At 40.4% G+C, this 13608-nt stretch overlaps 2 protein-coding genes across 3 annotated transcripts in view; one reads left to right on the forward strand and one right to left on the reverse strand.

The window, feature by feature from the left end:
• The window catches only part of LOC112559734 (CD109 antigen-like), a 55745-nt gene that overhangs the window by 13210 nt on the left and 28927 nt on the right, over nt 1–13608 (reverse strand). The gene's annotated exons all lie outside the window — the stretch shown is intronic.
• LOC112559737 (CD109 antigen-like) lies at nt 430–9597 on the forward strand. The gene is made up of 22 exons (XM_025231105.1): nt 430–564; nt 1025–1096; nt 1365–1490; nt 2047–2098; nt 2383–2467; nt 2658–2766; nt 3308–3388; nt 3706–3849; nt 4057–4281; nt 4572–4670; nt 4988–5050; nt 5215–5406; nt 5676–5825; nt 6064–6162; nt 6494–6562; nt 6881–6901; nt 7070–7108; nt 7646–7660; nt 8200–8226; nt 8562–8582; nt 9016–9139; nt 9480–9597. The coding sequence occupies exons 2-21, from the start codon at nt 1064–1066 to the stop codon at nt 9073–9075; spliced, it is 1710 nt and encodes a 569-aa protein (XP_025086890.1). The 5' UTR covers nt 430–564; nt 1025–1063; the 3' UTR covers nt 9076–9139; nt 9480–9597.

Consider the following 13608-nt stretch of genomic DNA (forward strand, 5'->3'; position numbering starts at 1 on the left):
AAGTCAAATGATTAAATACCTTTTTGTCTCTTTAGACACGGGAAAAGATGTGAACACTCATTTTATAAAGAAATACAATATTTTACAATGCAATGCATAGTAAAACATCAATTAAATACAAGAATACAATATAACAAATTTTGTAGACTTAACCTGACCATCTTCTATCTTATTATTTGTTCGTTGCCCTAAATATTTCCATCCCTTTATGAAATATATTTCTTAATGCATGTTAGAATGCCAAAAACTTAACTTCAGTACAAACTGAAATAATTTCTTAAATTAATCGTGGACTATTAATTTGGTAAACGTTTATGACAGTAGATGAGGCTGCTAGGTCCAATATCTTTTCTCTGGATTGTTTTCTCCAGGTGCCTTCTAACCTGAGGCAAGGCTCCTACTACTGGGAGGTGGGCTGCCCCGACTGTACATTTTTCAACTCCATGCAAGACGATGTCACCCATCCAATCAGATACTACGCCTACGGCCTCCTGTCCATGAACTACGATGTGACAACCATCCTTGTACAGACAGACAAAGCTATTTACAAGCCCGGGCAACTCGGTCAGTTTGCCAATCAAATTCTTCCGGTTTCTTGTTTGCGAATTTTTGTGAATTGGTTAAATAAAATACAGATAGGACACAATGGAGCTTCGAGGAGACAGGACTGAGCAAGTCCAAACCTTTTCTGTGGCTAAAAGCAATTTTATTTAAATTCTTGATTGAGGATGGTAGATAAAAACTATTATTAATATTTACAAAAAGCAATAATGTTGCTCATATGTATTAATATTGATAAGTGTATTTCTAATTAACACAGTTAAATTATAGGATATGATAGAAACAGGATAACAATGTTTATAGTAAAGTTTTCCAATCTGTGTATGCAATCAAAATATGAACATCAGTTTCAAAACATGTTTGTAAAACATTGTTTTTCCGAAAATTGCTCCTATACCATCTCGATACGTTGCATATTATCACAGCTTTGTAACAGAGTAAGAAATATTTAATTTCCTTTCAGTTCACTACAGGGTCTTTGCAGTGTACCCCGACCTCAAAAATGTATACGGGAAACTTCGATATAGAGATTACGGTGAGTTTTAGAACAGTATTTTTGTGATGATAATAATATCCATAAGAAATTAAAATTTTCATTAGATATAATAACATTCCCATTTATGATAAATTTCTTTTATCTTTCCTATCATCACTGAAGTTTAGTGGTCACATTTGGTATACCTTTAACCCTGTCTCATTTTCGCGGAGATTATTTTATTGTTGGTTGTTTTTTGTTGTTTATTTTTGCTAACGGAATGTTTACATATCGTGGTGGGCTCAGATTACCGTCTATCTGTTCTCAGGATCCCAACAAAAACAAGATCCAGCGACTGGCCGACGTTTCTGGGACACAAGGAGTGGTGGAGGGAAGTCTGGGCTTGGCTGATAAGCCACTCTTCGGTGACTGGACGATTGTTGTGAAACTGCAGGTATTGCTATCATGTACTATGTATGTTGTACCTTTCAAACACAGGAATTATTTGGAAAATCACCATCTGGACTTTGGGTGTTATTCAATAAAAATGAATTTCAACAGAATTGGGCAAAAGTTCCACAAAGAAGACGAAAATCACACACACACACACACACACACACACACACAGGCAGGCTGACAGACGCACAGGATAAAAGATGAGATTATATTTAAAAAGCTTCTTATGGGGCAAGACCGCTTAAAAGTCTCACTCCTGCTTGGTTTTCCCCAATATCTGCAAAAAATGCTGTGTCGTAAAATCTGCAAAATCATTTGTTGTGGAAACCTGACATAATCGTAATACTCAGAAATAGGTCCAAGCTCTCTAACTGACTGTGTCCTTGGCGAATTTTATGACATTCATTCAAGATATAATAATTTTTGTTTGGTCATACGGTTTCCACTGAGACTTTAGGAACCAATAACTTGTATTCGGCTCAAACTAGTCATAGTAAAAACAAGTGAGAGAAATATCTTTCATTGGAATTGACGATTGAAATTTTCTCTTTCAGACAAGCGCACGTTCGGACATTTTTACGAAAACGTTTACAGTCGAGGAGTACAGTAAGTACTGACACTAATAAGAAAAGTTTAAAAAATTATTTTCACAAACCTATTGTCCATCATCAATCACCAGTGATCACCAATCATCACCAATCATCATCATCATCATCATCATCATCATCATCATCATCATCATCATCATCATCATCATCATCATCCTCTTTAGCAGGTACCAGCCAATCTCCAAGCAAGATGAGGCAGGACCGCTGGTACCTGTGGTCAGAAGAGACCAGTTAAGACAGTTTGAAGACTGACAAAACTAACAGGAATGCCGAATGTTCCAGACTTGCCAAGATTTGAAGTCACAGTGGACGTACCGTCCTACGTGCTGGTCTCAGATGAATATCTTAAGGGGTCGGTCAAGGCCGTGTAAGTACTTCCTGTCTTTAACCCCTTTGCAGGCTCTCAGAATGAAGTGAACTAAAACACACAAATGAACAAATAACTAGGAATTAACTTTAACTAGGAATTCGAGACTCCAGTCAGGATTTGTTGACACTAAAGAAATATTTAAAGATATACTCCCACGGTTGTCAGAAAGGTTTGGTTGTATTTGCAGCTACACCTTTGGCCAGCCTGTGAAAGGCATGGTGGAGCTGCATGTGTCGTCAACAGCAGGACCAGACTACTGCGGCAAGGACCCTCCCTTCATGCAGATTGCCTTCGAGGTTAGTAAAGAGGAATATCTTCCCCTTTTACAAATAATACCAATTACTGCTTTCCATGGACAGAAGTTTAGCATGAAAAATATTTTTTCACATTTGGAAGAAGTCATTGTAGCTTGAGGATAAAATTGAGAGATGCAATGCTGAACAGAATCCTCAAGGTAATAACGGACATCTGTACTTGCAGCTTGGCTGACACAGAATACAGCTTTACATTTTAATATTTGATAACATTGTTGTATTTTTGAACTTTACGAGAAGTTGCTTCTCTCCATATATTACTTGTCACTGCTGAAACAGTCGTTGCAAAGAGACGCACAGGGTGACAACAAGACAGCACTATGATTAATACCATCTGTAACTAGGGGCGACACATACAGTTCTTTTGTACAACGAAAGTTTTACAAGTTGATGATTGGATTTGTTGAATGTAGTAACATCGAGAAAATTACTTTTAAGGATAACGTTTGGTTTTGAAATATGCAAACATAATTAGCTTGTAGATTGCTGCCATGGTAACGGTTGCGGTGCGTGTCGTGTGCAGATTGACGGCGAGGCCAAGTTCTCTGTCCCCAGGAGTGACATCAGCAGGGTCACATCGACGTATGACGGCTCTACGGTCAAGGTCAGTCAGAGAAAGAGAAGGTCAGGGTGGGGTCAGTGGGGTCATAAGTGCATGTCTGCAGTAAATGTGTAATAATTCGCCAGTCCATCCCGCGAAGGTGTTCTGCAATACGCGTGAGAAGTCTTTGCTACAGTCACACATTTTTATCAACTTTTTTTTGTCCTCTGGGTCGATTAATTCCCTCTTTCCCATCTCCATCTGAGCTCCGCTGCTGTGTTTCGTTTCCTTTAACTGTCTGGCTGGCACTGGCTACATACAGAACCCTTTCTGCATTCTGTTTCTGTCATTATTTTCTAACTAAAAACACCTATGTTCAGGTGACAGCCATTGTCAAGGAGACGTTGACAGACATAAAGCTGCAGGGGTCGGCGGTGGTGACCTACAGGAGCACGCCGTACAAAGTGACCATACTGGACAACACGCCTGGTGTCTTCAAGCCTGGACTTCCATTCAGTGTCTTCGTGAGTTGATACAGCATCACATGGTTATTACTGTTTGTAATATGCTTTTGGTTCACATTAACAACTAGTTTATACAATTACCTCGTTTCTCTGATATATTTGATAACAAGATTGACTAAAATATATTAAAATACAAAAGTCGTCCTGATTTAAGTGGTGTCTGAAATACAAATCTTTACTTACCTAACAAAACTTTATTTGTGGCAGGCCAAGGCCGCCATGCAGGATGACAGTCCTCTTGCCGGCAGTTACTTCATGACTTTCATCCCAACGGCTCGCTACACCCTCCCGTCCGACAACAGCTACCTGTACGGTGTCTCCCAGTTCACGGGTACCTACCCGTTGCCAATCAAAGTTATCCAGGTTCCACCGACGGGTGTGGTCAAGATTGACGTGGACATTCCGGCCAACGCCACGTCGCTTGACGTCAGCGTACGTTTCTATAAATAGCAACAGCACGTGACACGCGGGTCAAACGTGGTGACGTGCATCAGACTGTATGTCACATGTGATGTTACTTGAGGTGCGGAATGTTACAAGTGTTGCCCATGATAGTAATTCGAGACTATCAATAGCACTTCGGGATATGGCACCTGTCACGTGATACAAATACGACACGGATTGCATAATACTAACGCGAGGAAAGTTTATTTTCAAATTTAACTGTATTTTATATATCAAACAGAAGTAGGTTAACTAATCTTTTGTATTTTGCTAATCAGGTGGAATTCCAAAACCTTCGAGCCTACAAGAGCATCCAAAAGATGTTTTCCATGAGCAACAATTACCTGCAGCTCTCGCTTCTCAATCAGAACCTTAAGGTAGGAGTCTTCATGTTACTTGAAAGAACTCATAAATCCACAGGAATCCGCTAAAAAGACTTTAGTTTTTTTCAAAAATGTTCCAAATAATTTAAAATTAGAAACCATCCAACTTAATTACTGTGGAAATATTTATAGTTTTTGAGTGATGAACATATAATAGGTTGGCAAGAAACAGTGAAGAGTGATTTATTTTGTTTCTATAAAATGAACATGTGCTACAATGTTGCTACGACATAGATAAATATTATTGGGATTCATACACAAAGAAAGTGGTACATTGTTCCTACAAACTAAGCATGTTACCTTTGTCACAGAGCAGACAGACAGCACGGATACAGGCAAAGGCCACGGAAGCCATCGGGCGCCTGTCATATCAGGTACACAAGTACATTTATCACTGGAATCTTGTCCGGTAGGTCTTCTAGTTGCTTTCATTTCGGATATTATTCAAGATTTCAAGTTATGTCGAGAGTCAGCCATTTATTATATATTATTCATATTTATTGCTTAGATAATGAGTCACACTCCTGCCCGCTTGTAGATTCTGTCCAGAGGGGTCGTGTACGAAGCAAAAACCGTGGATGCCACAGGTCAGCACGTGATCGTCATTGACATTCCGCTGACCCCTGACCTCGCCCCCACCGCCCACATGATGGCCTACTACGTGCGCCCTGACCTAGAAATTGTAGCAGACGGCATCGCCTTCAACGTCGATGGAGTCTTCGAAAACGAGGTGAAAAATAAATTCGAGAATTGGCCGAGATTCGTGTCACATTCCCTGGTCTACCTTTCATTTGCTTTAGCTGGTTATCTGCCGCTGATGTCTACTTTGTTTAGAGATGATCAATAACTACATAGTCTATGCAATCCAAATTAGGGCAAGGGATGGATTGAGAGAAATGGACAAAGAAGAAAGTCATCAACAAGGAGCTGCCAGGACAAAACATGTTTCTGCGAAGTAACCTGAGACGAAGTTTGCTTCGTGCTGTTTGCTGTGTGCAGGTGAGTCTGGAACTCAGCACCAACAAAAGCGAGCCCCACACCGACCTGCAGGTGCACGTGACCGCCGACCCTGACTCCGTGGTCTACCTGCTGGCTGTCGACCAGAGCGTCCTGCTCATGAAGTCCGGAAATGACGTCACACCGAAACAGGTAGTTTGTTGTTGTCAGTGTCAGTCCTTCTTTCATCAACCGAGCCTACTCTACAGTGCACTCACGAAAAAAAAAAATCGTGTCAAGAAAAGTAACAAAATCAGGGATTGTGAAGCCAAGAATATTAGCGCATCTATCAGAAATTTTCGAATACAAAGAAAAAAAACTAGAGTTGTTAAAAAAGTTTGGTGCTTGTTGCTTGGACTTTAGATGCTATGATTGTGGTTCATCCATTCAGGTAGATGATGCGGTGACAGCTTACGATAGAGGTTCCAGACCAACGGACTCAGCCTTCGCTCTTTCTCTCAGTCGAGCCACCATATCTAGCACAATGGAGGTAATCTCCTTTTACTCTTTCTTTGCCTTCATCATCATCACTAGAAGTCATACTAGAAGTAAAAACCAGTAACACAAATTAATAATAAAAATGACGAACAAAATCACTGTTACATTTGAGATACCTGCAAGAAAGAAATTCACGAAACTAGACTGCACTTCGTTTGCCAAGCAGTGGTTTCCTTATCTCTTCCACAACTACAATTGAAGCACAACTCATCAAGTCAGTTTTTTTACGGATCACAGACCATAGTACTTGCATTCAACTTTGATTGGTATTTCTACTATTTATTTTGAGTCTGTTCACAACTGACAGGTTCTTTTTTTCCTAGGAAATCGGGTTATGGTGTTCTCTGATGCCAATCTGCATGCCACGTCTGCTCCTACCAACTCTCCACCTTGTGAGTACAGTTTGTGGATAACATAGGGAGGGATGGAGGGATAAAGCAAAGCGAGTGGTGAGATCCACTAGTATCACACACCTGATGAGATCCACTAGCATCACACACCTGATGAGATCCACTAGCATCACACACCTGATGAGATCCACTAGCATCACACCCGAGTGTCAAGCAGACTGTCAATGACTCCTGTTTATTTCCACACCCAGAACCGTGTTCTCACGCACTGATTTCCTGTTCTTGTTTCCCTTGTAAACGACTTCCTCTGTATTTTGATATGTACTAAAGCCTGCTAATACCAATTTCTTTTCTTTGCAGATGATCCGTCTATTTATGGACGTAAGTTAAGATCCATTTTGTTTTCTTGCTAACCTCATTGTCTGATGGCAACTTTTATATGCTATCCTGTGAATGTTTCTCTATACCTCAGTCTTATTGCAATTTCTTCATTACCGACTTTCTTTGTATGTTTTCTCAGTTATTCACTGTTGTCTGATTATTCTTTAGCTACCGCACAGATCCCACTACCGACTCCGAGGCCCTTCCGTAAGTAAACAAACATTACAGACTTGTCAAATACTCCTTGTTTATAAAATGATGTAGTGCAGTCATTGTATGTGACTGTTAATATTCTATTTATGTGACTGTCGGCGTGTTGATGTTCTATGTATGTGTCTGTGTGTTGATGTTCTATGTATGTGTCTGTGTGTTGATGTTCTATGTATGTGGATGTATTTTCTTGTATGTGTCAGAGAGTAGTGTTTGAATGTTCGTATTTGAATTTTCTTCTGTCAGCGATTGTTCCTATATAATTTCGAATGTACACATTGAGTACTATACAGGATTATTTTCTATTTATAGCACATGAATTATATTCATCACACACTATTTTTCATATTTTATATCATATACTTTATTAAGATTTCATCTGACACGTAGTCTGGCAAATGCAGGGAGTAATTAGTTTATTATTTAATTGATATCTGTGAGTAAACCTGCAAATTATTGCTTTGTATGTATTGGAAGCTACAGACAACATGTCGTCTGCTAACATACTTATTTTTGCTATTTTTACTCTTGTAGATACTCTACAATCAAGTAAGTCTGGGCAATTTCATCAGTTTCTTTGTCATTTAGTTTAGACAGTTCATCACTAAAATACAGATGAGTCATCTGTTTAAACATTTACCTGAATGTTATTTTATACAAACGATTGGGTTTAACTCAGTACAAAATAATAATCCCAAAATCAGTGGAATGTGTTTTTGTTTGTTCTTCAGGCTTAAGCTTACACACATCATCATTCATCTAAAGATGACAATGGTCCTGTCATCTTGTTAAGGGTATAGTCAGTGAGACTTTATATTGATTAGTAGTGTTTGTAGATATTTCCTGTCATCGCTTTATTTTTGTGAGGATTTTAAAAGATTTGTATTCCAAGAACGGGTGGGAAGAGGTTGGGAAACAGGATTTTGGACTGAGCTCATCTCAGTTGAAATATTGTTGCACTCTTGCAGAAGAATGTGACAGGTGGAAGAAGAGAAATTCGTGAAAGATCCCTGCCTACCAACATGATAATAACAATAAAGTTTATGTGTTTACTAAAGAATATTAAATGTTGTTCTCTCCTGTTGTAGGCAGCTACTACCCCACCATGTACATGTGTGAGTATCACGGCGAAACCTGACTTTTCTCTAAACTAGAGACTAGCAATGCACCTTGGGAAGGTGTAATAAAGATCACACTTTGTGAAACTATTATAGCACTTTATTTTTGCCAGATATTTACTATTTATTTCATTAATCTCAATTAAAACTAAAGAAGTAATGGTGTAAGTGCTGAAAGCGACTCATTTCCTGGTTATACGAATTTTAATGTGTAACTAATTTTATCCAGAAATAAATAGAAGGAACATATTTGACATTTATAAATTAAAACGAATGAGAACTTTGTTTCATCGGAATTTTTAATGCTTGTACTTTTTGGGTCTCTTTTCTAGCAACTGCAATGTATCCACCTGGTTAGTAATCATCTTTACATTATTCTTTGGCTTATAACCTTCTCTTTCGTTCATTTTCGTTCTCTATCTCTCATCTCTTTTCACACTCATATATCTATATATACACACACACTTACACTTTTTCCTGCCTGTGTCTGTTCAATCGACTAATTGCCAGCCTGCCTGCTGGCCTCATGCTAACTGATTACCTGTCATTGGCAGTTCAGTTGTGTCCCTGTTGTGTCCCTGTTCATGTCCATGTTCTTTGTTGCGTGTTCAGTCTTGTCTTGCCACAGTCAAGATATCCCTAGAATATTCTGCTAGTGTGTAGCTTGAGGACACGCAGGCAGACAGACTGATACAACAACGATGTGAGGATGTCACTCACACTTTGGCCCATGGAGCCAGAATCCTACAAAATATTGTTCACTCATGTTTTTCTTAACACATCTAGGATTCACTAATGCAATGCCCGGAATGGCAGACAAGAATGAAGCTCAAAACCAACCGCTGAAAGAAGTAGAGCGGGTACGAAACCTGTTTCCAGAGACTTGGCTCTGGCTCAACCAGACCATCGGGTGAGTGACGGACCAAGCAGGACATTTAAAAAAAATTATTCATTATTCCACACCCATTTCATTCACTCATTTCTTTCTTTATCCATTTCTTATTATCCATTTCTTATTTGACTGTTTCTTTCATTCCTTCTTTTTAACTCATTTTTTCGCCCATTATCTTGTAACTTCCATTTTACCGATGTTTAGTTTTTTGCTTTTTTTTTTGTTTTTGTTTTTGTTTGTTGTTTTTTTAGTCCAATTGAACTTTAAGATTCATTTCCCATTCCGTTGTATACAAAATGCCGGGATTAGAAAGGAGGATGGTAGTCATAGAGCAAGCACTTGTCCTTGTCATCAACAGAAGCAACGGGTCTGTGACGATTCAGACGACAGTTCCAGACACAATCACCTCCTGGATCACCACAGCCTTCGCCACCAACCTGCAGTCTGGCCTGGGAATCGTCCCCACTGCTGCCAAGGCAGATGTCTTTCTTTCTTTCTTTTTTCTTTAGTTTCATACGTTTACCTTTCAATGCTTTGTGTTCTAGCCATAGTCTTGATTTCGCAGTTCATCTAGTTTCTTGGTGCTGTTGTCTTTACAACTTGTAAAGAAGTTAATCTCTGTGTGCGCTGTCACATTTTAGACACAAATAAATATTTGAATATTTGAGAATAAACTCGTGAGATGTGACAGTGTACCTGACGAATGAAGGAACCTTTGTGTTTGCCCAACTGTCACAGTGTTGCGAGCACTGGGTTCTCCTGCATCGACAACAATTTACACAAATAAAATGTTTTCTTGACTTGCTTTCAGCTGACAGTCTTCCGGTCCTTCTTTGTCAGTGTCTCCCTTCCGACCTCGGTTCTCAGGGGAGAGTACGTCGTGGTGCAAGCTAGCATCTTTAATTATCTCCCTTCAGACGTGTCGGTGCGTATGAGCTTCATTTAAAATAAAGGGCATATGATGGACCTCGCAGAGACGGCTGTAGTTTGTACAGGGCCGGCAAAATAGTTCATTGTCTCATCAGAAAGTTAAAAAAAAAAATCTCCATCCATAAAATAAACAGTATTAACCGAATGACATATCAGCAGCTTGAAAATTAAAATGATTTCTGCATTTCTAGCTCATGTTGAAACTCTAGGCATTGTCTGATAATCTTCCAATACTAAAAATATGAGCCAGTCGTAACAAATCCTAGTCCTACTTTCAGTATTGTAAATTGATCACGTGTCTTTGAATGACAACAACTTTCAGGTTCTGGTGTCACTTCCGGGCTCTCGTGACTACAGCAGCGTTGTGATTGGCTCTGACAGGAGCGAGATCATCGAGACTGGAGACCAGGAGCACACAGTGAATGTAAGTGTTAGGACAGACTGTCGAGCGAGACCTGCTCCCAGGTTTTGGGGCGACGACTGACACCGAGAAAACCTTTACGTGGCTACAACGTGGCGTGCGATTCCCACTCGATACCTGACACTCCTTTTTACAATGAAAGCCAATGATTTCAATAGAAATAAATATTGCATATTTTTGAACATTGTTTCCTGTTACTACAGATGAAGTCTAACGAGCAGGCTGTGGTGTACTTCCCCATCATCCCCACGGCCCTGGGAGCCATCGACATCGAGGTGTCCGCCAGGTCCACGCTGGCTGCTGACGCCGAACGTCGACAACTCAACGTTGAGGTGCCTGTCATTAGTAACCCTAATATTAAAATATTATCATCATTTAGTTATCATTAAGATATGAAGGACTTAGATAATAGTCAAAGAATACCGAGAGAAAGAAAAAAGTATAACTGTTACATGACTGGAGACCTCTTCCCTATTTTTCGAGCTCGGAGCTAATCTTTTCAGTGATGCTTGACTGTGGTATGTCATGCGACAAAAAGCGCTCGTTACGAGGTCAGAGGTCATAGTCTTCTTCTCACAGGCTGAAGGCGTGCCCAATGAATTCAACATCCCAGTCTTCATCAACCTGGCTCAAAATGGTTCCGACACCTTCTCCCAGACGTTCCACGTGACCGTCCCCGATGACGTCGTTGAGGGGTCGTCCAGGTCACGGATCAAGGTCACAGGCAAGAAGGTCTTACTCTGGATAATAGAATTTGTTGATGACACATTTTCTTCGATAGCAGAAGAAACATAGTTTTCCTAAGAAGAACAGTAGTCAAAGCAGTCTAACTTATTTTATATCGAATTTTGGTGGTTTCCTGCAGGAGACATTTTGGGACCAAGTGTTGATGGCTCGAAAATCTTCTGCGCATGCCTACCGGATGTGGCGAGCAAAACATGATCACTCTGGCTCCGAACCTCTATGTCTCCAGCTATCTGAAATCAACCGGACAGATGACCCCTGTCCTTGCCTCAAGGATTAAATACCTTCTCGACACAGGTAGTCCCTGCATCCGAGTCTACAGCTAAGAACATGCCAACAACAGTGCATTTACTTTCGCCATACTGCTGGAAGTGAACAAACAGAACTATCCGCTGAACCGTCATAACTTTTAAAATAATTCACTTTACTCTCAAGTGAAACAACATTCCAATAAACCGAGCTAGTTATTTCAAAGCAAGTGCATAGACTCCAAAAGAACTGTTATAACTCTCCAAATATTCACAAATGAGCAGATGTAACATCACAAACCTTCCGAATGAGCTTCCATACGAACCTAGAAACTAATTCTCCCAAACATGACCACCTGCCAGCCCCAGCCCCACCTACGTTTAGCAGGTAGTCAGTGCTCTTGATGTACGAGCGCATTATGTTCCCTGGTTGTTTACATCAGCAAAGAGCGGACTAAGCCCCTAACATTGTAAAATCGTGTATGTAACAACAGTTTTATTTTTGCAGGTTATCAGCGACAGTTGACGTATCAGAGACAAGATGGCGCCTTCAGTACTTTTGGAAACCGCGACAACGCAGGAAATACCTGGTAGGTAATTTTGCAGTAAAATATTTGAGAAAAATTGCCCGATGTTTGAAAATAGTTTCATGTACCATGACTAGCCTTGCAGCTTCTTGGTTTTTGTAAAGCCTTACTTGAAGTAACTTTTTAAGGTTTTTCACATTGTCAGTGGCTGCTACTAGTAGGTCAAATAACTTCTTTGGTAGTTGTCGAATTAGCATATTATCTTCGTAGCTTCAAAGTGTCACTGAGGTGTAGCAATCAGCGTGGCCAAACTGTCATCCACTGTTACAATATCTTCTCACTGAGGTCTCTGTTGGCAGGCTGACGGCGTTCGTCCTCCGTGTGTTCCACGAGGCGATGTCCGATGTTTATGTGGACTCTGCTGTCCTTCAGAGAGCCATGGACTGGCTGATACAGCGACAGAACACTGACGGCTCCTTCAACGAGTTCGGACACATTTTCGACCCGATGATGAAGGTATAACTCGTTATTTCTGAGATGGGACAAAACTTTGTTCTACCATCCAAGATAAAAATTTACTCTTACTAATATCAGTTTAATTACAGCTCACAAATTTCCGACTCTTTTAGACTGATGTAACAGAGGTTTTTTTATAGTTATTTTTTTGTTGTTGATAATTTTGAAATCAGAAATTGATCTCTAATGTCACTTAAAATTCTAAACGAAAAGGAATCATCAGTAGAACAGTTATCTACATATCACCATGCCATTTATTACAGCAATTCAGCGACCACTCCACTGGTCTCACGGCGTTCGTTCTCCTGGCTTTGGTGGAGAATGCTGACATTGCCATGACAAAAGTAAGTAGATGCTAACTGTCACTAATGTCACTAATGTCAATGACACCAAGCCTCTCTATGTCAGTCGGTTGTTGACGAGTCCACACTCGCATCATTATTGGATGATCAAAAGGGAAAAGTGCGAAATAGACAATATTTACAGATGTAAAATAGCGGTGAAAGGAGGGGGCAACGATGAAACTCTTCGAAAGCGGATAGCCGAGTGGTTAGAGACTTGGAGACTAGAAGATCGAACGTCAGCCGGAGTGATGAGTTCAAGTCCACATTTTTCTCATCTGCTTTATGGGAGGGCGCTGCCTCCTCCGGGTGGAAGTTTGCTGTGCCAAGTTGGCCTCAAACCGAAGCTTCTCCGGGTTCAAACGCTTGTACTCTAATCACTCGGCTATCCTCCTCTTCTGTATTATAAAAAAATATTTAAGACATCTCGCACATCAACACTCATTTTGACCCGCAGGACCAGATCAACACCTACCGGAATGCAACTGCCAATGCCAGAGCCTTCCTTGAAGCCAATCAAGCGGCCATCACCGATGACCTTTCTCTGGCCTTGACCACGCTGGCCCTGGTGAAGGTTGGCAGTCCTTCTGCTGACCAAGCATTCGACCGACTGATGGCACATTCTATCTCAGAGCGTAAGTCCTTCCTGCTTTGGAGAGTAAGATTGTTGAAGCCGTTTATCTGGACATAGGCTGGCGACTATTGACTAATGACTGATGACTAATGACTTATACAGTTTACTGCAGCTGATGATGACCAC

This window comes from Pomacea canaliculata, linkage group LG3, assembly GCF_003073045.1.
Source record: "Pomacea canaliculata isolate SZHN2017 linkage group LG3, ASM307304v1, whole genome shotgun sequence".
Lineage (NCBI taxonomy): Eukaryota > Metazoa > Mollusca > Gastropoda > Architaenioglossa > Ampullariidae > Pomacea > Pomacea canaliculata.

Coding starts and splice junctions, on each gene's coding strand:
- LOC112559737 (XM_025231105.1), top strand. CDS start 1,064: ATGTATACGGGAAACTTCGATATAGAGATTACG. Junction 6,163..6,493: donor CCATATCTAGCACAATGGAG/GTAATCTCCTTT, acceptor TTTTTTTCCTAG/GAAATCGGGTTATGGTGTTC. Junction 6,902..7,069: donor TGATCCGTCTATTTATGGAC/GTAAGTTAAGAT, acceptor ATTATTCTTTAG/CTACCGCACAGATCCCACTA.